The 23,970-nt window shown below is 34.7% G+C and overlaps 1 protein-coding gene and 1 long non-coding RNA gene across 2 annotated transcripts; both read right to left on the bottom strand.

The window, feature by feature from the left end:
* Window positions 1-1,439: 1,439 nt before the first annotated feature.
* LOC128545508 (adhesion G protein-coupled receptor F5-like) lies at window positions 1,440-23,874 on the bottom strand. Its single transcript, XM_053515820.1, has 28 exons — window positions 23,822-23,874; window positions 23,273-23,446; window positions 22,956-22,988; window positions 22,706-22,828; window positions 21,964-22,128; window positions 21,721-21,870; window positions 21,173-21,346; window positions 18,778-18,810; window positions 13,009-13,047; window positions 12,748-12,882; window positions 9,862-10,035; window positions 9,381-9,419; window positions 8,713-8,877; window positions 8,086-8,175; window positions 7,629-7,868; window positions 7,261-7,370; window positions 7,034-7,098; window positions 6,745-6,881; window positions 6,483-6,650; window positions 6,148-6,348; window positions 5,687-5,848; window positions 5,017-5,195; window positions 4,744-4,914; window positions 2,548-3,903; window positions 2,367-2,408; window positions 2,191-2,250; window positions 2,025-2,088; window positions 1,440-1,580 (listed from the first exon to the last, which is right to left on the bottom strand). The coding sequence occupies exons 4-28, from the start codon at window positions 22,725-22,727 to the stop codon at window positions 1,519-1,521; spliced, it is 4,203 nt and encodes a 1,400-aa protein (XP_053371795.1). The 5' UTR covers window positions 22,728-22,828; window positions 22,956-22,988; window positions 23,273-23,446; window positions 23,822-23,874; the 3' UTR covers window positions 1,440-1,518.
* Window positions 19,626-20,663, bottom strand: LOC128545609 (uncharacterized). Its single transcript, XR_008365876.1, has 3 exons — window positions 20,605-20,663; window positions 19,863-20,027; window positions 19,626-19,767 (listed from the first exon to the last, which is right to left on the bottom strand). It is a non-coding gene; the product is annotated as an uncharacterized LOC128545609 (long non-coding RNA).
* Window positions 23,875-23,970: the final 96 nt, after the last annotated feature.

The following is a 23,970-nucleotide window of genomic DNA, read 5'->3' as shown; positions in this document are numbered from 1 at the left end:
TATATGCAGAATCAGCAAAAAATAAATAAATAAATAATCATAATAAAAATAATATAATAATAATAATAATAATAATAATAATAATAATATACACACTTCTAAAAAAGTAAAATAGTATATATATATATATATATATATATATATATATATATATATATATATATATATATATAGATATAGATATAATCTCAATGATATCATCATATTATCATAATATTATCATATACTGTATATCAATATGTAATGTATAGCAATACATTTAGTATTAAACTATTTATTCACGTTTTTCTTTTTTTCTGAAATGTGTATACATTTTTCGCTGACTCTGTATATAGCGTACTGTAGGTTTCCTTTGTGCAGCCTATCTGGTTAAAACTAACAAACATTTGCAGTGAGAGTTTTGTGTTTGAACCAAAACTAAGTAAATTAAATAAAACAGGACCTAATGCAAATATTTTTTTTTTTTTGTTGTGATGTATTTAATGAAACACACAGCAACAAAATCTAGTCTAAAATTTAAACTTGAGTGGTTATTAAACAGCTTGTAATGTAAATTTACATAAATGTAAATGTAAATGTAATTCCATGTAAACGTAAAAGACAGAGAAGGAACAGAAAATTAAATCATGAAAACAGAAAAGTAACTTAAACATAATCCAAGACACAAAGTTAAAACTAAAAGAAGCATACATCATCATCAACAAAGACAAATTCCCCCCCAAAAATTATGGCTCATAATTTCATAGCAGATAACAAATCCTCAACCCTTCGACGGGTGGTGCGTTGGTGTCCAGGTAAGATGGTGGAGTGTTCCCAGAGGTGGCCATGACAGTAAATATTTAAACAGACTGTGTGTAATGTGGCACATGAAGCTGGCAAGTTGCTCAAATAACAATTTCTTAGAAACAGTGGTTGTTTGTCTTAGTGACTCATTTATTTATACATCTATTTAACATATTACATACGGTATATCTGTATCGGACCAGTCTGGAAGTGGAATGTTATTTATAAAACAAGACCATGTTCAAATATTAAATATGTTTTGGATTGCTGGTCTGTCTGTTTTAAATATTTTAAAACAAGGTCATAGCATGTAAGCTTTTTATACTGTAAATAATTTTATTTTTCTTCAATTGCTTATTTCCTGTGTAAAGAAAATTTAAAGGATGTTCTAGCTATACAAAGTAGTTATAAGAAGAACTAGAATTGCTTATGATGAAGTATCCCTGTTAGATTCTACTTCGTAATTTTATTTTTACTTTTTAATTTTTAAAGTGCTCTGCGACTGATTGGCACTGTGTCCAGGGTCTACCACACCTCATGCCTGAAATGTTCTGGGATAGGCTCTAGGCTTCCTGCATCCCTGTACAGGATAAACAGAGAACCTAATGAACCTAACAAACCGAATAGATAAATGAATATATTAATGAATGAAGTTTTTTTTTTGGTAACTATTTAAACAATGCTATTTTGGATGTAGACATGTTGTGCCATGAATTATAATGTGGACATATTAGTTTAGGTGTCAGTAGCTGAGCTGCTTGAAGACATCAGGCCACCACTCGAAATATTATATGCATCTGCAAAATAAATTTATTAATTAATTTTAAAATAAATAAATAAATAAATGTAAAATGCAATTTGTTGGAAACCTACATATAATAGTCAATCAGTTTATCTCTAACTCTGGAATTTGTAAGACTTTTTTTTGTTTCTCAATATGATAGCCCACTGATCATACTGTAGGTAGTCAGTTTTTTGGTAAGTAGTTTTGGATGCCATTAAGGAGGTTTCAAATTATTCAACAGTCAATTTTTAAATGTTTTTACAGTAGTACAATAATCATAAAAAAATTTAATGACTCTAAACTCAAACATTATTTTTGAAAGCTATATATGTATCTTTTCATTCATTTTACAAGCCCCGATAGGAGGTTCTCGTTTAACGTGTGAAATTGATAATGAAATATCTGAACTGTCCTATTGATTAAAATATACACATTGTCTATCACTTCAGTCACATACTTCTCTGCCGCATCCTCTGAAAGAAAGGAAATCCACTTGAGGATGATGGACCCCCACTCGTACTCTGCAATTTAGACACACCCGTCAATAGCTATATTTATTAACTAAAGTAAGAGTAAATTTCATTTTCCAAAGAACTAACAGTTGTAGCATAAACTATACATACTCTGGTGCGATAAGAGCTGAAGTTCTTCAGTGAAAACGTTCCTGCCAATGCTTCTCGGACCTGCAACCACAAAGCAGGCAATATTAAAGCACCATTTTTGTCTCCTTATGTGCTTTAAGTGAATAATAATATAAAATAAATTATTTGTCCTTAGAATGGCCTTAGAGTTATCATACCTTACTATCCAGTAAAGTGCCAAACACCAAAATAAAGAAGCCCTTTAAAGAAATAATTTATGACAAATTTACTTTAATATGATATAGAATTTGTAAACTAAAAATAGTTTGTAGATTAATCTTCATTTATGTGTACACAATTACAGTTGCAGAGAAAAAAAAAGATTTTTTAATCAAGTACCTGTAGTGAATTAAAGAATGCGAACACTATGTGAATTCCACGGTTCGGTGATACCAAGGTTCCAATGCCGAATCCCCATGTTAGACCAAAGAGAGGTGTTAGAATCGCCACACATCTAGCAATGACTACTAGAGGATGTTTCTCATCTTGCTGAATGGAAGCATTAGCTCCTCTCCTTAACATCTTAAACAGAACCACAATAAGCACCAGGAAGTTTATAGCTACAACAGTCAGAACAGGAATCACAAATGCCAGGAGGGCCTTCGTTTGACTCCAGTTTAGCCAACAATTGTACTGTTTTTGAATGTATCCATGTTGTCCAGCTGTAGATGCCACAGTAACCACGGCTATGATTAATGGGGCTCCATAGCCAACAGTGAAGGCAATGGCCATCATCGCACCTCTGGTCATTCTGGAAAAGACCATAAGGGTGCGGTAGAGGAGCAAGAGTGCTGACAACAACATCCAGAAGAAAAGGGCAAGATAAAAGAAGTGCATAAAGAATGTGGCTGTACTACAGGGACCCTCGCCTTGGTTAACTACCGCTGCTCCAATGATAAAGCATATGTCCGCAATCAGTAAGGAGAGAGCAATGTTGACTATAGAGACATGCCGCATGTAGGACGTGTCATTTCTTGTCACTGATTTCCATATAATGATTTCAATTAGGAGGCACAAAACCAAGCAGCCCAATGAAATAGCAACACCGATGTAAGTTATATAGTTTAAGATTATGGCTGAGTCATTATCCAGGGTAAACGGTGACATCAAGATTGAAAAGGATGTTGTGTGATTGCATTCACAAGTGACAATTTCAGTTTCATTCTCTAATGGCATTAGTTGACATCCAGTCGAGTCCCAACCTCCAATGCCATTCAAAAGACTATAGTTCCAAAAGACACACTGAGGGTTTCCTAGCGTCATATTTTTTATATTAAAAGAAAGGGAAATGTTCTTGATGGTCGAGTTTGTCTCAATTACAGCTACATCTCCATTAATAATGGTGCCAGTTTGACTGCTGTCATTGTTGGTCAGATTTCGAACAGGTAAGATATTATTAAAAGCTGAAGAAATTATTACTGTGAGAGATGTCTGTGCACTCGCCACTGGAATATTTATTTGGGTTGTTGAATTTAGTCCAAATGTTCCAGAAAACGGGGCAGTGATGAAAGTTTTATTAAGTGAACTAATGTTTGTTGTTATGAAGAAGCTTCCATCTGATAGTCTGGTTGCAATAATCTCAGTCGCTTTCAGAAGTTCAGAGCTAGCATTCTTTGTTGTATTGTTGCTGTTTAAGAGCACCCATGTGCTTTGGGCACCATCTGATCCGATGACATCTGTTGTTTGTAGGAAATTCTTAAAAACAGAAAGTAAAAAAACAAAAAAGTACTATGCATCTATGTTTGCTGAAAATATTGTGCATTTTTCTTTCATTTCCAAGAGAGACTGTGTCATTATCTTTATAATAGAAAAAAATCAGCATAATCTGTTATTTATGAAGGGGTGCCTAAACCTTTGAATAAGACTCTAAGATCAATCTACACTAGTTTATGAAAACCAATCCACTAATCAGCCATAACATCACAAGACAAAACATTATGCCCAATATTGTGTGGGTTCCCCTTTTGCCACTGGGGCAGCTCTGCTCCCTCAGGGCATGACTCCACAAGACATTTGGGAATGTACTGTGGTTTCTGGCACCAGGACATAAGCAGCAGTTCCTTTGGGTACTGTGGGGTAAGACTTCGATGGATTGAACTTGATTGTGCATCCGATGGGTGCTCGATTAAATAGGGATCTGGGGAAATTTAGAGGCCGGATGAGCGGCCTTGGGCCTGCCTGGCCCCATGAGTGGTGGGTTGTTTTGACTGCATGTTCTGATGATCAGACCAGTTGGGCTGGCCTTTGGTTCCCACAGGCATAAATGGTTCTGTTACCAGTTTACTGCTATATAATTAATAATAAATTTGAATATTATGGCTCATTGGTGTTTATAATCACTAAATATTCACAGAACAGATTGTTTTTAGCAAAAATAAAATGTTGGGGTTGCAGAAGAGTTTATAAGTATAAAAGTGTAAACATATGAGTCAATGTTAAAGCTATTCCCACTTGGGTATTTACAATGTATTTTAAATATTATTTATGTATTTAAAATAACTGCATGCAACCAAATACTTGAAAAAATGTACTTACATTCATAACAGGTGGATTAATTAAAATTGTTTGTGAGAGATTGGAAATGATGTTCAGTATGTCTACAATTGTTAATATTGTAGCTGAAGAGGCAGTGATGTTTTGAATTGCTAACAAAGCATTAGTGCTGAGATTGGCCATAAATTGTGGGATATTTGCTGCTTGTAAAGTCTGCCAAAAAAAGGAATAAATAAATAAATTAAATAGTATATATAAAACATAAGTCACATAATTAAATGATTTGCTTAGGACGAAAGAACAAAATTAAATTGCCTTAGCTGTATCTTGTAAATTTTTAAAGATGGGTAGAACACAGTAGTTTTCTATTGGGTTCCAGATGTTTGGGGATATACACTGAGCTACTTGATAGCCAACCATGCCTCCACTGCAGTTACCAGTGCTTTCCACTCCCACATTTCCAGCTCCAAATACATTATCAAAGCAGTCAAATGCTAAAAAATTAACATTACATAACATAACATAATTTTAAACTCCAGTAAAAGTTACAGACATATGTAATGTTTTAAAGGATTTCATATAATTGGTCAGTATATCCCCATGTAATGGGTTTCCTGGCTAAAGTTTACATCAAAATTTTAAAAATGTATGCTATGCATACTCTTCATCCTGGAATGGTATAACTAATCATATTTTTTACCTTGCATATAAAACATTTATTTATATACAGTATGTAATGAACATTAGATCAGAAAATGGTTGTCACAAATTAACCAAACCCTAACTATAACTTCTCTTTTATGGTATCAGTAATAAAAACAATTAGCAATATAATCCTTATTTTTAAGTTTTTCTATTTTTATTTAATTTATTTTTTTAGATTTTATATTTTTATTTAATTGATCACTTGATAAAGTGCTCTGACATTGCAAGGTTTTCTGTAGAATTTGGGAAAACTGTAAATAAAAAATAAATGGTTACTCACTTTTGTTTATTATATTTAAAGTGATGCTCTTTGAGTTGTAACTTTGAGTTGTACTTCCAGGGAGGGGACTTTGGAGCTGGCATGTGACCTGTGCTACTTCATTATTCATGCAATTTGTTTGTATAATTGGATAGTCACATGATATGCAGCCTGTCACTGGGTCTGTGCAGCACAGGTAAATGGCACATTTAATAAAACATAAAAAATCTGACATATATTTACCAATCATCGTATTTAAAATGATTAAAGAAGACGTAATCATTTATTTTTGAATTTATGGCATCCTACACACACACAGTATATATATATATATATATATATATATATATATATATATATACTTATATATATATATATATATATATATATACTTATATATATATATATATATATATATATATATATATATATATATATACTGTATATATATAAAACACAAAGGAAAAAGCTATCTATCTTACTTTTTGAAGGTGAGCTGCAAGCAGCTGAGCCCCATTCCACTTGGTAAATTGACTGAACACAACACTGCAGTGGGACTGTTGTATCCTGACATTGTACTAGTTTATTACTGGTCACTTGGATATTGGGGTATGGATGAATTGTAATAACTTGCCAGATAACATAGGGCATTGAGTTTACTTTAGTAGTGCAAGCATATTGACCTGGAAAAGCAGAGAAAACCAGACAAAATTAATTATATTATAAATAATACTTAGGAATGAGAAGAAGCTTAGTTTAGAAATCCATGATTTTTGATCCCTGTAAGAAGCTAAAAAAACAATAATTTTTTACTTACCACTGTTATTGGGAGCGGCATTATTGAGCTGAAGGATATTATCTGACTGAGGTAGGGGGCCCCCATTCAAAGTCCATGTAAGGCCATTATTAACCGGAGGATTGCAGGTAAGTATTAGATTTGTCCCAGGATATATATTTCCGCTGGATTTATATAGCCCATCTTTCACTGAAATTAAGAGCCAGGTACACCTCTATTTGTCTTCCTCAAGAGCTCCCAACATTAACATTGGAAAAGTTAAAAATTTCTAATCAAACCTTACCACTTTGACTAAATGCAGATTCGCTCACATTAAATCCCTGTAAACGGAGACTACTAGCAAGGTTTTCATTTGCTGATACCAGATTAAGGTTAACACTAGTTGTTTGAATAGTAAAGTCTGCTAACACACTGCCAGGCCTGTTAAAAAAAACAAAAAACAAACATAATTACCGTACCACTTTAATTGCTGCTTAAAATGTTACATATAACCCTGAAATCTAACCTAATCTAATCTAAGTGGGATATTTACATAAAAAAAAAATAATTATAGATTTAAAATATATAATCACCTGAAGTTAGTCACTGTTGAAGAGTTGGCCACGTAACCTGATACAGTTCTGTAGCTTAAATTAATCTTAAGAGGGGGTTAGGGTTAGGATGTCATATTTAATTGTATTTTAGGGTGGAGTTGTGTGCCACAGCACTATTTTTACTTTTATATAATACTTTTATATAATAATAATAATAATAATAATAATAATAATAATAATAATAATTCATATTGTGTAACGCTTACCGAAGTCTCAATCTTTGCTTTATATGTTTTGTATTTTGCACTGGTTTGGTCACTGAGTTCAAAGTCAAAATCTTCAATTATTGACAATGTAAAGGTTAATAATTGGGTGCCTGTTAAAAAAAATAAAAACAAGAGCAACGACAAAATTTACAGACAAATCAAATCTAGGATATCTGCATAACTAGGGATGGTTCCAACTGAGGCTGATAAATAAATAAAATCCTATATGAATTTACATTTACATAAAATATAAAAAATAATCATTGTCAAAATGGATACATTTTCAAACCATTTAAGCTATTAATGAAAAAAGACACACAAAAAAATTTATGTTCAATAAATGAGAAGAACAAGAACTAAAATCGTACCGGCAGTTGTGGTGATTGGTGTGGGTGTGGTGGTTGAAGTTGGTTTGGTTAAGGTTGTCGTAGTTGTGCTGGTTGCTGTGGGTGTGGGGGTTGTAGTTGGTTTGAATAAGGTTGTCGTAATTGTGCTGTTTGCTATGGGGGTTGTAGTTGGTTTGGTAAAGATTGTAGTAGTTGCACTGGTTGCCGCGGGTGTGGTGGTTGGAGTTGTGTTAGTTTTTGTTACAGCATTTGTTGTGTTAACTGCAGAGTGTGGCATGGTACACAGAATTGGTAATTAAAAAACAAAAAAGGCATGTTAAGTTCTTAAAAAATAAAATGGTCTTGCAAAGTTTAAAAAAAAGTCAACAGATTCATCTTTCACAAATAACCAGGTCCAACATTATCAGCAGATCATCATTCATATGATGCGTGCGCACGTGTGTATGTAAATGTGTTAAAATCATACTGTACATAATACCTGCATTTGTTATGGCTGTAGTTGTGCTGTTTTGTGTTGTAGTAGATGTGGCAGTTGTTGTAGTTGTGCTGGTTTGGGTTGAAGCAGTTGCTGAAGGTTGCGCCATGGTCCGTCAATTTGGCGTCGTGGTAGTTAAAAAAAACAATACAATACAATCCAGTACCGTACAATAAATAAATAAATAAATAAATAAATATATATATATATATATATATATATAATCTCAAAAACAGGTTTGTTAAGTCCAGGAGAAGTCAAATTTTACAGTTTTTTTGCAGTCAAGCCATCAAACAATTTGTATACTTTCTAACATTATATAAAAATGACAGACAGACAGTTAGATGAGACACAGTCGGTTTCCTATTCCCACTCATCAGCGGTGAGAGCGCGAGGAAATATAAAAGGAAGCCAGGAAGCCCGCAGAGGAGGTGAGATGTTAGCTCAAATTAAACTAACGTCCAGTGTGTGTTCGTTTGTGGACTTTTGCATGAGTTTGTAAATAAATCACATCAGTTCTGCTTACCACTACAATCTGTTGTCTGCCCTCCTCTCTCTGTGTCGCAGTCGTACCGCTACAATGGAAGTGCAAGATGGAATGGAATGCAAGAACAAGGATTGAAAACATACCAATACTGGTGGTTGTGCGTGGTGGTACTGCAGTTGTTGTGGTGCTTGCTGGTGATGTGGGGGTTGGTGTTGGCTTAGATGAGATTGCAGTAGTTGCTGTAATTGCTGATGTAGACGTGGGGGTTAGGGTGAAGCTGGTTTTGGTTGCAGCAGTTGTAGTGCTAACTGCAGATTGGGCCATGGTCCATAGAAGTGGTGGTGTAGTAGTTAACCAAAGCAGACACATAAAAAAATGGCTTGTGACATTCTTTAAACTGTCCTTGTATACTGTATATTTGATTAAATATGAAACTTTAATACATTTGTCCCATATTGTACACCCCCCCCCCCCCCAAATCTATACGGTCTGAAAGTCAAAATTCATTATTAGTCATCAGACAGTTAACAATTTTAATATGCTCCTTCATTTGCATAGAGACCTATTTGAGAGTTTAAGTGCATAATTACTAAATGGCTATAATACCGCAATGGTTAATGCCACACTATGGTCAAGCTTTAGGAATTTTTTTTTTAAAATGGGCAAAAATAGGTATTGCTAGCCACAACGGAAAGTTATCAGAACCCCCAGTTCACCACAGCCCACCGTGCATGGGTCCCAGCAGAAAAGAAGCTCAAGGTTTCCAAAAAATACACTATAGAATTAAACACAGAAGCAGGTGGATTTTTACCTGTGGTTGTTATAGGTTGAATTATACATGCAAAGTTATCTAAAAAAAAAAAAAGATTGGGTGAAAATTACTGTTAAATGCAGTATATTTAACTTACTTTAACTGAGAGAACTTTGTCAAGAGAAATTTAACCTTAAAGATGAGTGCAGTAGAGAATTAAACATCCAAAACATGTCTACTGTTTCTGTCATTTCTCAGTGTTGGGGCTATTTTTTTAATTGGTTAAATTTTGCTTTGTTATCATGGTATCAAGCTAATCATCTTTAGTGCTTTTCTAATTTTTATTATACAATCCCTTCATTAAATAAAACTAACAAATACATTTCATACAATCTTCATATGTCTAGAAAATTTAACTATCTAGTGCCATCAAACTTATTCTTGAAAAATAAAATGAATTTGGCAGTTAAAACTGACTAAAGTTTATTAATGAACAGTATCTATACCAGACATTATTTTTTATGCATCTTATCATACATACTAGTCAGCTCATTGTTTGGTTGGCAGAACTGTCCCCCATTTGGATGAGCAGTGATGCAGTCACATGAGGTATTGGTGATCTCACCACAGGACCCATATAGTGTACACTTTTCACATGGCCAGAAATACTGATCCTCACACCTGCACTGATATTGAGAACCATTCAACCTGCATACTGTAGAACAGAAAAACATGATAATGTAAAGATTTGTTAAAACAGTGAAATTTTTAATTGTTTATTAGGAATTACATGAAATCTTATTGTAGGAGCCATTTACTGTATCTGTTTCTTTACATTTCTTTAGTTTTATTATCATGTGGAGAAAGGCCCATGTAATAGGAGACAATGTAAAACTGACTTAATTTGGTCACCCTTCCATGAATAATTTTACTTTAGTGAGTTAGTAGGGGAAGATTTAGCTTGTTGTCCACAAGCAGAAGTTCTATTAATAACCACAAATATGTTGCCTTTTGTAATTTCGGGTATCGATAATTAGTTTGTCTGTTCATTAGATATGTAAGAAGATATTCCATAATGCAAAGTCAATAGACAAACTCAAACATATCCTAAATTTTACATTTCCAATTTGCACATGATTTAAAACTGTGCCCCTGTACTTCATTGCCAAATCTGAACTAAAACCAGAAACCTTCCTACCACTAAGTGGTCAAAAATGTAATTAATTATGAGAAAGTCTTAAATGGCTCATACACTCACTCACTCACTCTCACTCACTCTCTATACTGCTTATTCTGTACAGTAGAGTTGCGGGAGGTCTGGAGCCTATCACAGAGGACTCGGGGCACTAGGTAGGATACAGGTCCTTCTCAAAAAATTAGCATATTGTGATAAAATTCATTATTTTCTGTAATGTACTGATAAACATTAGACTTTCATATATTTTAGATTAATTACACACAACTGAAGTAGTTCAAGCCTTTTATTGTTTAAATATTGATGATTTTGGCATACAGCTCATGAAAACCAAAAATTTGCATATTTCATCCGATCAATAAAAGAAAAATGTTTTTAATACAAAAAAAAGTCAACCTTCAAATAATTATATTCAGTATGCGGCGTGGCATGGAGGCAATCAGCCTGTGGCACTGCTGAGGTGTTATGGAGGCCCAGGATGCTTCGATAGTGGCCTTAAGCTCATCCAGAGTGTTGGGTCTTGCTTTCCCTTTCTCTTCACAATATCCCACAGATTCTCTATGGGGTTCAGGTCAGAAAAGTTGGCAGGCCAATTGACCACAATAATACCATGTTCAGTAAACCATTTACCAGTGGTTTGGCACTGTGAGCAGGTGCCAGGTCGTGCTGAAAAATAAAATCTTCATCTCCATAAAGCTTTTCAGCAGATGGAAGCATGAAGTGCTCCAAAATCTCCTGATAGCTAGCTGCATTGACCCTGCCCTTGATAAAACACAGTGGACCAACACCAGCAGCTGACATGGCACCCCAGACCATCACTGACTGTGGGTACTTGACACTGGACTTCAGGCATTTTGGCATTTCCCTCTCCCCAGTCTTCCTCCAGACTCTGGCAACTTGATTTTCGAATGACATGCAAAATTTGCTTTTATCCAAAAAAAGTACTTTGGACCACTGAGCAACAGTCCAGTGCTGCTTCTCTGTAGCCCAGGTCAGGCGCTTCTGCTGCTGTTTCTGGTTCAAAAGTGGCTTGACCTGGGGAATGCGGCACCTGTAGCCCATTTCCTGCACACGCCTGTACACGGTGGCTCTGGATGTTTCTACTCCAGACTCAGTCCACTGCTTCCGCAGGTCCCCCAAGGTCTGGAATCGGTCCTTCTCCACAATCTTCCTCAGGGTCCGGTCACCTCTTCTCGTTGTGCAGCGTTTTCTGCCACACTTTTTCCTTCCCACAGACTTCCCACTGAGGTGCCTTGATACAGCACTCTGGGAACAGCCTAGTCATTCAGAAATTTCTTTCTGTGTCTTACCCTCTTGCTTGAGGGTGTCTATGATGGCCTTCTGGACAGCAGTCAGGTCGGCAGTCTTACCCATGTTTGAGGTTTTGAGTAATGAACCAGGCTGGGAGTTTTTAAAAGCCTCAGAAATCTTTTGCAGGTGTTTAGAGTTAATTAGTTGATTCAGATGATTAGGTTAATAGCTCGTTTAGAGAACCTTTTCATGATATGCTAATTTTTTGAGATAGGAATTTTGGGTTTTCATGAGCTGTATGCCAAAATCATCAATATTAAAATAATTAAAAGGCTTGAACTACTTCAGTTGTGTGTAATAAATCTAAAATATATGAAAGTCTAATGTTTATCAGTACATTACAGAAAATAATGAACTTTATCACAATATGCTTATTTTATGAGAAGGACCTGTATACCCTAGACAGGTTGTCAATGTGTCCCAGTGCACACAATCACGCGCACATTTACATGCTCATACAGTATAGGGAATTTAGAAATGGCAATTAGCCTAATCTGCCTGTCATTAGACTCTGGGGGGAAACCGGAGTATTTTGAGTAATTATATTATTAGTACTTTTATACTTTTTATATAAATTTTTATAATTTTATAGTAATTATAATTAGTACTTTGTATAATTATACATTAGTTATACATTATATACATATAAGGAACTTTTTCCCCCTCAAATATTGCCTAAGAAGCAATTAGGGAGACAAAGGAAATGTATCTGCCATGAGCTGCATTCATTGTATTAACATTTCAGGTCAATATTTTAAGATGATTGTAATAAATATCTGTTAGAATCTGTGAGCGCAAACTACAAAATTCTTTATATGGGTTTATTTATTCTTGACTTATATGAGAACAAAGAACAGGTCTATGAAGATCTTTGGCAGATTTTTATCTATGTGAATATGCAGAAACTGAAAAGTCAGTTACCTGTAGTAATGTCAATTTCAGTGAAATTAATGTTACTAATTATGAAGGGTACACTGAGTATCTCCAAAAGGGCCCTCAGTTGATTCAGGACTGTTTCATCTACTGCATTAATTTCAAACTCAATCAGATATTTAGCTGTGAGAAAAGTGAAAAGACAATCCATATAATAAAATATAGTATAGCACTGTTGGCAACATTTAAAAATACAAGAGCATTGGTAAAGGCCTGCTCATCTTCTACTAGTTATTACTGTAGTTTTACCTTTGAGTGGATTGGGTGGACATAAGGAGTCACCTATAAGGAAAAAAAAAAACGCATAATTTACAGTTTATTTTTTTCACACTCTAAAAACATGTAAAGAGAAATGTAGGTTAAAAAATGCTGACACATATAGCATGTAGATGTTAAGATATCGTATTTCTCAATTCCTCTTTACACTGTAAAAACCTCAACTAGATAAATGTTGATTGAATTAACATTGCATTGTTGGCCCAACACCTTATGGTATTTGTTGAGACAAAAGATAACATTGTGTTCTTTTAAACCCCGGAGACACAGACTGAATAAACTTGAAAATTAAGTTTAGCTAGTGATTTACCTTCACTGAAATCCAATCATGTGATTTATTTATTCGTATGAAAACCAAAATGAGTAAATACCCGGTAAATTAAAGACATCACTCCAAACATGTATTTACTCCTGAGAATCACAAAGTAAAACCCTTTTGAATATGAAACAATAGATAGCTTTAACCCATCATTAGAACTCTAAAAACAGGCTTTTACACAGTTGTCTTATTCAAATCTTTTATATTTATCATAGCTATAAATAAATATGCTGTAAATTGTATTCATCTTTGTCTTTACAAGCCTTGTTTTCTTTACCCAGAGCTCTGCTGTGGAGGATTGGGTCAGAGGGGTGACAGGGGCCTTTTGGATCTACTGGAGGAACATGAACAAGCTGTTGAAGTTCGACTAATATGGCTTTAGGAGTGATGGTTGGTCAGGTCTGTGCTCTAAATATTGAATTCCAAAAGGACGGCATGTGCACCTTTGAAGCCATCCAAACCATTTTTATTGGGCTTGGAGAGATACGTCTTTCTCAGATTCACATTTTATTAAACGAACTCTTGTTGCCATAGACTCTGCGTCTGACACATTGGGGAAAATGAGTTCATCTTTTCTAAGTTAAAATTATCTTTTCTAATTTTCATCTTTTCTAATTTTAATTTCTAATTTAAAAGTTGGTTATGATATTGGTTATATGATTTTGTAATATAAATAAATCAGTAAAACACTGATAAGCATCTGGTTTTATCTAGGTATTTTATTGACCTTTAAACAAAATAAAACTGTATTCTCCTGTTTTATACTTTTTATGTGTTTTGGAAGAATAAAATTCTATTATTAAAAAAAATATTGTTTGTGTTTTACTTGATAGAGTATCTTTAGGCCAACTTGTTTTTTTTAGAATAAAAAAAAACTTGAACCAACTAAATCAATAGGCTACAAAGGAGACAACTTACTGTACCTTTTGAGTAGATGAAAAGTTGGACTAAGTCAATTTTAGACAAATATAATGAATTAAGCCCACAACCAATACTATTTAAGCTGATATAAATATTTAAATTACAGGTTGGGTCAATTTAAGATTTTGAACTGGGCACACAATGTGTCAACTAAACAGCAATTTAAAATTTTTTGTTTGGCTTAGCAAAAAATTGTAAAAAGCTGTGCAACTTTTTTATGTTAAGGCAGCATATTTTTTTTCCTTATATTTAATTAATTAATTTATTTGTCATGTTCAACAGGTCAATTATCACCAGAACCTGCCATTTAAAAAATTATCTTCTTGTGTTTAAAAAGAAGAAAGAAAAAAGAGGAAAGAGCATCTATTCGACATGGTTATTTTTCATATTAGATATCATACATACCAATCAGCTCATTCATTGGCTGGCAAAAGTGTCCATCATTTGGGAGAGTGTTGATGCAGTCACATGAGAAATTAGTGATGTTACCACAAGACCAGAACAGTGTGCACATTTCACATGGCCAGAAGTACTGACCCTCACACCTGCACTGATATTCACCACCATTTAGACTGCATACTGTAAAATAAAATCAGGTTTATTACAGTATTTTATATGTTGCAAAGATTTGGTGATTTTCAAAAAGATTTCCATAAGAAATTTCTTATGGCATGATATTGCAATGACAGCGAACTTTACAAGCAGGAGCCCCAATCTTTTCATCATTTTAAAGTCATGAAAAAATCTCTCTTTGCTTGATCATATCAGGCACACTCATTTGTATACTGTAAGGGTCCACCACCAGAGGTCACTGTTTTTTATTTGTAGTTTTTGTTGGCTGACTCAGTTTCCCAGAAGGCGAGTGCACATCTAAGCTGAGGTAGCCATTAATTAATAGCTGTTTAGTCTGGGAAACTGCGTCAAGCATTTTTGGTTTAACCTCTGTCATTTGTGTGGGCATTTTGTTTTGGTTTGTTTTGTTCTCTGTTTAGTTTATGTTTTGATTTAAGTTGTGTTGACTTGGGCTCTCCGTTTGGCAATGTTTCTCCGTAGATGTTCTGTGTGTTTGTGGAGCTGATTTCGTCATGTCATCTGTGTATGTATGTACTGTGGTTCTTGTCCCCTTGCTTTCATGTGTATTTAGCTAGAGCAGGTAAGTAGATAGGTGTGTGTTTGGCTAGAAGTGTGTGTAGCTAAAATTCAGGTTGAGCTAACAAAGTTTTTCTAGTTAAATTTTCTATCATATTTCTTCTATTGATATTTATTACTTATTATAAGCTTTAATTCTCTTTTTAAGGTCACTGGCGGTCGTGTAAGCATTTCGTACTGTGTATGACTGTGTATGTGACAAATAAAATTTGAATTTTTTTGAACTAGCATGCTTCTAGTCATAGCCCCTTTGTGTCTCTAGCTATTCTGTGTTTCCTGTCTCCCTAGTGTTCCAGTGAGCTTGGCCCTTGAATGTCTCCTAGCCTAGCCACTGGGTATCCCTTGTCTCTGTGTTTCTGTGCCCCAATTCCCTAGTGTGTTGAGCTATTAGGTAAGTGTAGCTTAGTGCATGTTGGGGCTGACGACATGTTTAGCTAGGTAAGAGACTGATAAGCATCTGGTTTTATCTAGGTATTTTATTGACCTTTAAACAAAATAAAACTGTATTCTCCTGTTTTATACTTTTTATGTGTTGGAAGAATAAAATTCTATTATTAAAAAAAAATATTGTTTGTGTTTTACTTGATAGAGTATCCTTAGGCCAACTTGTTTTTATAGAATAAAAAAATAACTTGAACCAACTAAATCAATAGGCTACAAAGGAGACAACTTACTGTACCTTTTGAGTAGATGAAAAGTTGGACTAAGTCAATTTTAGATAAATATAATGAATTAAGCCCACAACCAATACTATTTAAGCTGATATAAATATTTAAAAAAAACAGGTTGGGTCAATTTAAGATTTTGAACTGGGCGCACAATGTGTCAACTAAACAGCAATTTAAAAATTTAGCTGACTGCCATGGTTAAGAGCAATCTTAACCATGTTTAGCTAAAAGCCATGCCTAGCTGACTGCCATATCTTTAGCCCTAGTCCTGTCTCTCCCTGTCTCCCCACGTCCCGTGTCTCTCCCTGTCTCCCCCATGTCCCGTGTCTGTCTCCCCCATGTCCCGTGTCTGTCTCCCCCACGCCCCGTGTCTCCCCACGTCCCGTGTCTCTGTTCCGTGTCCCCCCCATGTCCCGCCCCCACTGTGTCCTGCCAGAGTTTCCTTGTTAGCACAGAGTTAAGTATTGTTTGAGTTTGGTTGTTCCTTTGTTTTTGTCTTTATTTATACTTTGTGTTTACCATCATTAAAAGACTTTTTTTTTGTTTTTTGGGTTACACAACCCCTCTGCCTCTATGCCTGCTCCTTCCGCCCACGGCGATCAACACCAGCCATTACACCCAGTTTGTGACATATACTATCCAACATGGATCATTTCCAGTTTCAAAGAGTACACTGGATATGCTCCAATATCTTCAAACACTTTTAGCTGATCTCGGAAATAGTGCATTGTATAGTAAATATGAGGTGGCATGTTGGCTTAGTTTTGGGGTTTGTGTGCATGGAGTTTGCATGTTGTTCCCATGCTTGGTGGGTTGCCTTCTGGGTAGTCTGGTTTCCTCCCACTGTCCAAAGAAATGCATATTAGGCTAATTGGCGTACCCAAATTTCCCATAGTATGCTGTAAACCCTAATGCTCAAAGTAATTAAACATATTGAGTACTATTAACTTAAACAATTACACTTAGTCTAATAACTTTTTGGTATTTGAGTTTGTAGAAATGATACTTTTCAAATTAGCTGAGCAACTTTGATATCTTAAGCCACAGTAACTGTCTTATTAAAGTTGCACCAACTTAAAATCTTTAGTCTTTAGTAAGGCACATGTAAACTGCCCACGTTGAATTGTTTTGATCAAGATGGTGTGTTGGTCTGTCTTTGCATGATGCTATATGTATAATCTTTACAAATCTGGGAACCCTAAAGTTGATGTTTTTGATTTATTAAAAGAAAAAAAGAATTTAATTGAATTTATTTCATCTGATTGTTGGCAGTTTGGTGCTCTGTAGAGGCACTGCTGGTTCAGTGGTAGGTGTTTTGCCTGCCACATAAAAGTCCCAGGTTTGATTCTCAGCCACTGGATGAAGTGCCCAGATAAAATGGGAGGGCTGTTCATGAAGGGCATCTAGTGTAAAACCTGTGCCAAGCTTGTGTGCGGACCAGATGGTCCACTCTGGCGACCTATTGTCGAGAGCAAGTGAAAGACCAACAACAATTTATTTGATTTGCAAATAAAGGATTATTAATATGAGTACAACAAACTCAAAAACTGAGTTTTGTATACTTAAAATTGAAAACATTATTGCTTAAAAAACTTGATGTAACAGATTAACTAAATTTTTTTTAGTTTTGCCATCGTATTGGGGTTTACAGTGTGTGTAAATGAACACTGACCTAAGGTCCCACCACGGTCGTAAAAATAGGAATTGATACAAAGGTAATCACCATTAACCTTTACAGTCCCTAGTTGGACTACAGAGGTTCCTAGTTAAATAGATGGATAGTTAATATGGCATACTATATTTCTATAAACAGCGGCAACACAGTGGTGTAGTGGTTAGCACTGTCACCTTGCTCCTCCAGGGTCTGGGTTCGACTCCCGGTAAGGCGCAATTCCCGACTGTGTGCGCATGGAGTTTGCATATTCTCCCCATGCTTGCTATGTTTCCCACTGTGTAAGATATGCAGGTTGGGCTAATTGGCGTTCCCAAATTGCACACAGTGTGTGTGTGTGTGTGTGTGTGTGTGTGCCCTGCGATAGATTGGCACCCTGCCTTGTGCCCTAGGCCTCCTGGAATAGGATCCAGGTCCCTGAGACCCTGAATACAGGATAAAGCGGTATGGAAGTTGAGTGACTGTTTTGTTTAAACAGCCTAAATTCTACCTGTGGTAATATTCACATGTGTAATTTCTGCTGCATGACCAAATAAAGGAGGCTTCTCAATTAATTGATCAATATTTTGCTTGCAGTATTCACCTCAAATTTAACCAGATTATTCTATAGTAATTTTATGGGTAACAACAAATAATTTAATGCAATACACTAAACAATAAACAGGTAATTTAACATTTGAAGCCTATCCCAGTACTGTAAATGGCATACAGTAATCACTGATATGATTTTGTGTAGAGGAATTGTAAAAAAAAAAAATAGGTCAGTTACCTGTAGTGATGTTAATTTCACTGATATTTATTAAAGGGAACCAGGGTGTCTCGAAAATATTTAACAGTTGAAATAGTACTGTTAAATCTGAAGCACTAATCTCAACCTCGATCAGATATTCAGCTGTGAGATAAGTAAAAAAAAATGAAAGATTCATATATAAAAGAGTTTTTCAGACAACATTAAACACAAGAACACCGGTGAAAGTCTGCACACGTTATGGCAGTCATTATTGTAGTTGTACCTCGGGTTGGATTGGGTGGGCACGTGGAGTTATCTATAGACAGAAAAGGGTCATTTTTAAAATAACAAATAAACAAAGATCATTTTACACACCTTTGACAACATGGAACGAAAAATTTTGTTTCAAACATATGTGAAGTAGAAGAGCATGACTTTTATTTATTTCTTTACTTTCTATTAGGCTTTATATCTTTTATAATGAAAAGTAAATGATGACCACTATATGTTAAAAAACAGCAAAGAGCTTCTATTCGCCATGATTATTTTTTTATGTTACTTTTTATACATACAAGACAGCTCATTGATCGGCTGGCATAATTGTCCATCATCTGGAAGACCGTTGATGCACCCACACGTAGAATTGTTGACGTCATCACAAGGTCCATATATGGTGCACTTTTCACACGGCCAGAAATACTGATCCTCACACCAGCAGTAATATTCAGCACCATACAGACTGCACACTGTGGAATTAAAGCAGATTCAATTGTTTTTATCTATTTCAGTGTCATCATCCTCACATACTTGTCTTTGATATTTCTGTTTTTGACTTTTATTTACTATAAGACTCTGATGTGGAAACCGACTTCAGACTCCTTTCCCAACGACATTTAACTTTTTATAATTCAAAATAAATACAAAAATGAATAAATAAAATATATAACAAATAAATAAAAAAAATTACAGGATATTGGTTCCATCACTTAAAAACTACCTATTTTGGTGCATTTTGTTTATGGAAAATCTATACAGAACATAAGGTGACCTCAGTAATACCAATGTATATTATGTATATTATATATTTAATGGGGCACAATTTTATAAACAATTTGTCTCCTACCTGTTGTCATTTCCACATCTGTAATTTCTGCTACCTGACCAAAGAAAAATGGTAAATTGACTCCTCCAAGGAAGTTTCTGCCTTCATTGATCACTGATGTGTTTTCAGTATTAATCCTAAATTCAACCAGATAGTAAAAGATTGGCAGTTCTGTAAAAAAACACATTTGGCATGTAAATACAACAAATTCTATTTTAGGTCTTTGTATTATGGCAAATATTTTTATAGATTTTTTTTTCTCTTACCACTTGTTGGCACACACATCTGTCCATCACTGGGAAGTGCATTGATACAGGTACATGCATTTTCATTCGCGTAATTACAGGTGCCATACATAGCACAGTTATCAAGTGACCAGAAATACTGATCTTGACATGTACACTGGTATTCAATGCCAATTAGCTGACACACTGAGGAAGAAAGATGGAATAAATGTATAAAAAATGCTCAGGTGAAAATAGAGTTGTACAGTACAGTATACAGTAATTATCTGTCAGCAGAGATCTCCCTCCCGTGAGATGTAATTTAGTCTAGTGTCCACCTGGACTACATGGCCTCAATGTGAAGTCTCACCAGGCTTTTTACAATCTTAGTTTTAACCTCTGTGTTTACTGTGTTTTGACCTTGTCTAAGCTTTAGATTACTCTGTAGGCTTAGCCTTTATTTGGACATTCATTCCTTTTTTGTCATTGACCATAACTATTACAACATTGTGTTTCATTTTCTAAACCTGCAGTTCTGACAATGGACCTGACAGAAATAATAATTATGAGACGACTTATTCAGGTATTTTGTGGTTACTAATGAATACAGCTCATTCACGGGTAATTTTATGACAGACAGACCACATGAGTGAATTCTAATACCAGATAATTAACATTCAAAGCCTATCCCAGAACCACTGCGTGCAAAGAGATTGTACAGTAATGATTTAAATGATTTTTATAATATTATGTAGAGGAAATGGCAAAAATTTAGGTCAGTTACCTGTAGTCATGTTAATTTTCATGAAATTTATGAAGGGGAAAATTGATGTCTCCAGATCGTTTTTAAGTTGATACCCAAGTAGGAAATCTGCTGTACCAATCTCGACCTCAATCAGATACTCAGCTTTGAGAAAAAGTGAAAGGAAAATCCAAGTAATAAATAAATTATAGAGCATTATAGGCCACATTAAAAAGTATCGGAACATGATTGAAACTCTGCACATCTTAACGTAGTTATTATTGTAGTTTTACCTCGGACTGGATTAGGTGGACATGTAGAGTTATCTATAAGGAAAAAAGGGTAATTTTAATAAAGACTAATGAATACAGTTTATTTAACCCACTCCACTTAGACAAGTTTAAACAGGAATTTTTTACTGCAAATATGCAGGTTAATACGTGGGGATAAAGATCTAGAGCAAGTCTTTTATTTCTTTCTCTATTCTCATTTTGGCCTCATACCATTTTCCGTTGAATAGGTAAATTATCACTTGGTCAATTTGTGATAGAAAAGGAGGAAAAACCATCTATCTGTTATGATTATTTTTCATGTTACTTTTAATACATACAAGACAGCTCATTGATTGGCTGGCATAATTGTTCATCATCTGGAAGACCGTTGATGCAGCCACACGTAGAATTGTTGACGTCATCACAAGGTCCATATATGGTGCACTTTTCACACGGCCAAAAATACTGATCCTCACACCAGCAGTGATATTCAGCACCAATGAGACTGCACACTGTGGAATTAAAGTAGATTGATTGTTTTATATTATAAATTCTCATCATCCTCACATACTTGTCCTTGATTTTCTGTTTTTGACTTTTGTTTACTGTAAGACTCTGATGTGAAAACAGGCTCCAGACTCCATTCCCAACGACATTTAACTTTTTATAATTCAAAATAAATACAAAAATGAATAAATAAAATATATAACAAACAAATAAAAAAAATTACAGGATATTGGTTCCATCACTTAAAAACTACCTATTTTGGTGCATTTTGTTTATGGAAAATCTATACAGAACATAAGGTGACCTCAGTAATACCAATGTATATTATGTATATTATATATTTAATGGGGCACAATTTTATAAACAATTTGTCTCCTACCTGTTGTCATTTCCACATCTGTAATTTCTGCTACCTGACCAAAGAAAAATGGTAAATTGACTCCTCCAAGGAAGTTTCTGCCTTCATTGATCACTGATGTGTTTTCAGTATTAATCTTAAATTCAACCAGATAGTAAAAGATTGGCAGTTCTGTAAAAAAACACATTTGGCATGTAAATACAACAAATTCTATTTTAGGTCTTTGTATTATGGCATATATTTTTATCGATTTTTTTCTCTTACCACTTGTTGGCACACACATCTGTCCATCACTGGGAAGTGCATTGATACAGGTACATGCATTTTCATTCGCGTAATTACAGGTGCCATACATAGCACAGTTATCAAGTGACCAGAAATACTGATCTTGACATGTACACTGGTATTCAATGCCAATTAGCTGACACACTGAGGAAGAAAGATGGTGTAAATGTATAAAAAATGCTCAGGTGAAAATAGAGTTGTACAGTACAGTATACAGTAATTGTCTGTCAGCAGAGATCTCCCTCCCGTGAGATGTAATTTAGTCTAGTGTCCACCTGGACTACATGGCCTCAATGTGAAGTCTCACCAGGCTTTTTACAATCTTAGTTTTAACCTCTGTGTTTACTGTGTTTTGACCTTGTCTAAGCTTTAGATTACTCTGTAGGCTTAGCCTTTATTTGGACATTCATTCCTTTTTTGTCATTGACCATAACTATTACAACATTGTGTTTCATTTTCTAAACCTGGAGTTCTGACAATTGACCTGACTGGAATTGAAATTATAAGATGACTTATTCAGGTATTTTGTGGTAACTAATGAATACAGATCATTCACGGGTAATTTTATGACAGACAGACCACATAAGTGAATTTCAATACCAGATAATTAACATTCAAAGCCTATCCCAGGACCACTGCGTGCAAAGAGATTGGACAGTAATGATTTAAATGATTTTTATAATATTATGTAGAGGAAATGGCAAAAATTTAGGTCAGTTACCTGTAGTCATGTTAATTTTCATGAAATTTATGAAGGGGAAAATTGATGTCTCCAGATCGTATTTAAGTTGATACCCAAATGAGAAATCTGCTGTGCTAATCTCAACCTCAATCAGATATTCAGCTGTGAGAAAAAGTGAAAAGAAAATCCATATAATAAATAATCATAGAGCATTTTAGGCCACATTAAAAAGTATCGGAACACCAGTGAAACTCTGCACATCTTAAGGTAGTTATTATTGTAGTTTTACCTCGGACTGGATTAGGTGGACATGTAGAGTTATCTATAAGGAAAAAAGGGTAATTTTAATAAAGACTAATGAATACAGTTTATTTAACCCACTCCACTTAGACAAGTTTAAACAGGAATTTTTTACTGCAAATATGCAGGTTAATACGTGGGGATAAAGATCTAGAGCAAGTCTTTTATTTCTTTCTCTATTCTCATTTTGGCCTCATACCATTTTCCATTGAATAGGTAAATTATCACCTGGTCATTTTGTGATAAAAAAAGAGCAAAAAGCATCTATCCATCATGTTTATTTTTCATGAAACATTTTATACATACAAGACAGCTCATTGATTGGCTGGCATAATTGTTCATCATCTGGAAGACCGTTGATGCAGCCACACGTAGAATTGTTGACGTCATCACAAGGTCCATATATGGTGCACTTTTCACACGGCCAAAAATACTGATCCTCACACCAGCAGTGATATTCAGCACCAATGAGACTGCACACTGTGGAATTAAAGTAGATTGATTGTTTTATATTTTAAATTCTCATCATCCTCACATACTTGTCCTTGATTTTTCTGTTTTTGACTTTTGTTTACTGTAAGACTCTGATGTGAAAACAGGCTCCAGACTCCTTTCCCAACGACATTTAACTTTTTATAATTCAAAATAAATACAAAAATGAAGAAATAAAATATATAACAAACAAATAAAAAAATTTACAGGATATTGGTTCCATCATTTAAAAGCTACCTATTTTGGTGCATTTTGTTTATGGAAAATCTATACAGAACATAAGGTGACCTCAGTAATAACAATGTATATTATGTATAATGTATATTTATTGGGGCACACTTTTATACACAATTTGTCTCCTACCTGTTGTTATTTCCACATCTGTAATTTCTGCTACTTGACCAAAGAAAAATGGTAAATTGACTCCTCCAAGGAAGTTTCTGCCTTTATTGATCACTGATGTGTTTGCAGTATTAATCTCAAATTCAACCAGATAGTAAAAGACTGGCAGT

This window comes from Clarias gariepinus, chromosome 17 (assembly GCF_024256425.1).
Source record: "Clarias gariepinus isolate MV-2021 ecotype Netherlands chromosome 17, CGAR_prim_01v2, whole genome shotgun sequence".
Taxonomy (NCBI): Eukaryota; Metazoa; Chordata; class Actinopteri; order Siluriformes; family Clariidae; genus Clarias; species Clarias gariepinus.
The sequence above is the reverse complement of the archived record's forward strand: the minus strand, read 5'-3'. Positions and strand labels throughout refer to the sequence as shown.

Excerpts from the sequence above, each read along its gene's own strand:
- LOC128545508 (XM_053515820.1), bottom strand. The coding sequence starts at position 22,727 with ATGAAAATTAACATGACTACAG. Across the intron at positions 3,904-4,743 it reads TTAATCCACCTGTTATGAAT|AATTTCCTACAAACAACAGA; the intron begins GTAAGTACATTT and ends TCTGTTTTTAAG. Across the intron at positions 2,251-2,366 it reads GCACTTTACTGGATAGTAAG|GTCCGAGAAGCATTGGCAGG; the intron begins GTATGATAACTC and ends TTGTGGTTGCAG.